We start from the raw sequence: 2500 nt of genomic DNA on the forward strand, positions 1-2500 counted from the left end.
AAGTGATGAAATGTGAATCCTTTCGACTTTCCTCAAGCCCTTGCCCCCCCCCCCCCCCCCCAAAAAAAAAGTTGTTTTTTTTGCGCTTTGTACACTTGACCCTCGGTTGGTCTGCATGGAGGAGTGGGAGGGAAAGGTGATGGTAACTGGACACACTTTCACCGGACCAAAGAACCCAAAGAAAAATTTCTTCATTATTGGCACAAAGCTTACTTGAGTGTTGGGGAAAATACTTTTTGATATCAAAATAACAAAGAAGAATTGGTGAAAACCGTTATAAAGTTATGGAAGTGTCGTATTTAAGTGTGACCTTTTCGTTTTAAGTCTTGTGTGTTCTGGCTCATTCTACACTTCTTGCAACTCGGAACAAGTAGGAATACGGAAAAAAAGTGGGTGTGATTTCTTTGAATGAACTCTAATTACACATTGTGCAAAAAAGGTTACATTTATTTCGGATTTTTGCTTGGTCATTTCGATTGACTTAAGAAGTTTACAAATCGAAGATTTGACTAAATTGAAACAGCCCAAGAATAAATAGATAAGATAAAATATTTGTTCTGCTCTAAATTAAAAAAGTGAACCCTCGAAATCTACAAAGCGAGGTAATATCCTGTATTTAGGTATTCTGTGATTTCAAAAGGCAACAATAGATGCTTTGCAACCAATCTCTTGAGACACAGATAACAATGATGTAATGTGCAATTGTTGCTGGACAAACAAAAGGAGCTAATGAGAGATCTTTTGTTTTCGTCCACCAACATGGCGGCGATGACGTGAAAACGTGAAAACCACGTATTGTCGTATCAGAGTGAGTCCCCACTTCCAAAAAAAATTGGAAAGAAAGAAACTGGACTAAACTGAAGACAAGATAAGTGTGCAACACGAGTTTTTCATTTCATTAACTTTTCATTTGTAATCTTTGAATATTCAGGTCTTGGGTCGAGCCAGTGATTGGAACTGATTACCACTTTTTAAAGGTTAAGGTCGGGTCCGTTGAGTGTGCATCATGATCAAGAATATGATGAGCGATAACTCAACAACTCGGGTTTGGGTCTCTGATTGGAAGGAATCATCAGCGACCTGGAGGACCGGGGGGTCCGGGTGGTCCAGGAGGTCCAGCACATCCCGGACATCCGGCGGGTCCTTGAAGCCCTGGTAATCCGCACAAACCATCAGCTCCTGGTGGTCCTGGGATAACCTTTGCCGTCGGGGGAGGGAACGGAGGAGGTGGCGGAGGTGGATCTGGATACGGACCGATATTACGATTGGCACAGCAAGAAAAAATGCAACCCTTTTTGCAGACGTTTGTGCAGCATTTCTGACAGCAGGACTTTGGGCAGGGTAGAGGACTGTTTCTTAAGACTCTGTTGACTGAACAACACAACAAAGGAAAAAAATACAGCTCTCGCTTCAGGAATGAGATAAGAATTTATCTGAACAAAAAAAAAAAAGGATTTAGTTGGTGATAGTGGTCTTCGTGAGCTAATATGTTATACATTGGTATTATAAAGTACTTTCTTGAACTCAAGGTGGTGTGAAATTTTGAAAAACTTGTTATTTCTTTTGTTTGTGCATGTTTTGGGCCTGGTCTGTTGAGAAACTAAATGGGAAACGTTTGACCCTGGCAAAGGGGAAGAAAAAACGACATTTCTCTCCACAATTATTTTTTGGGCTCTAACTGTCAAGGTATTTGCACCAGACGTATATACTAGCCATTGAGCTTTTTGGCCACTGTACCAAATGACCGAAAGAAATTGGTGCTTGTGTATTTATAAGTGGTTAATTTGTGCCTCGATCAAAGTATCTCGGAGCGTGTATTCCTTTATTGCCTTGGTGGACAGTGTGTTCACTTTGACGTCCGCGGGGTAATGGTGTTGAAGGAAACCTTTGTCTTTTATTAATTAATTAATTTTTTGTGCAAACTCTTTTTTACTCGGTTTTGAAATCCAATATGGCGGGTGATCACATGAGTAGATGGTGTCGATTCATATTCCTACTTTTTATTGGTACCCTTTTTGAAAATATATTAAAAATGAAGTTGAGTTCCATTAAAGTGCCCCTGTGATAAAAAAAAACACTTCCTTTTTTCCTTCAGATTTTGAAAGTTTGTTTGCTTAACACCTGACTGGCGAAATTTTGAGCTCTGATTTTTATCCAAAGGCCGTTTACTTTGAGTGTAAGTTTTGGATTTCACGGTCCGCCATTACTCAAGTTCAAAACTGACCGATTGGACCTCAGACGGTTGGATCCGGGGAAAAGTGACGTCAGAGGCTCACTAGCTTAAAATTTCAGCGTGTGAACGCAGCTTATTATATATGCAAAGCGTGAATTTAAAAGCCTGAAAGCCCAAAACCCCGTGCTGCATAATAATTCTGCGGCGTACACACGTATTGCATTTTTAAACTAGTGAGACTTTGACGTCATTTTCTCCTCGATCCAGCTCCCTCAAGAACATAATGCTAGTAATGGCGGACCATTAAATAGGGAAATTACAGTTAAA

General features: G+C 40.2%; 1 protein-coding gene across 1 annotated transcript in view; it reads right to left on the reverse strand.

The window, feature by feature from the left end:
- LOC137968836 (collagen alpha-1(I) chain-like) overlaps positions 1–2500 on the reverse strand; it is a 21629-nt gene that overhangs the window by 9341 nt on the left and 9788 nt on the right. Inside the window, exon 5 of the mRNA XM_068815311.1 lies at positions 1081–1371. Within this exon, the coding sequence (XP_068671412.1) occupies positions 1081–1371 (291 nt within the window). The remainder of the gene's footprint in view (positions 1–1080; positions 1372–2500) is intronic.

Source organism: Montipora foliosa, chromosome 8, assembly GCF_036669935.1.
Source record: "Montipora foliosa isolate CH-2021 chromosome 8, ASM3666993v2, whole genome shotgun sequence".
In the NCBI taxonomy this organism is placed as follows: Eukaryota; Metazoa; Cnidaria; class Anthozoa; order Scleractinia; family Acroporidae; genus Montipora; species Montipora foliosa.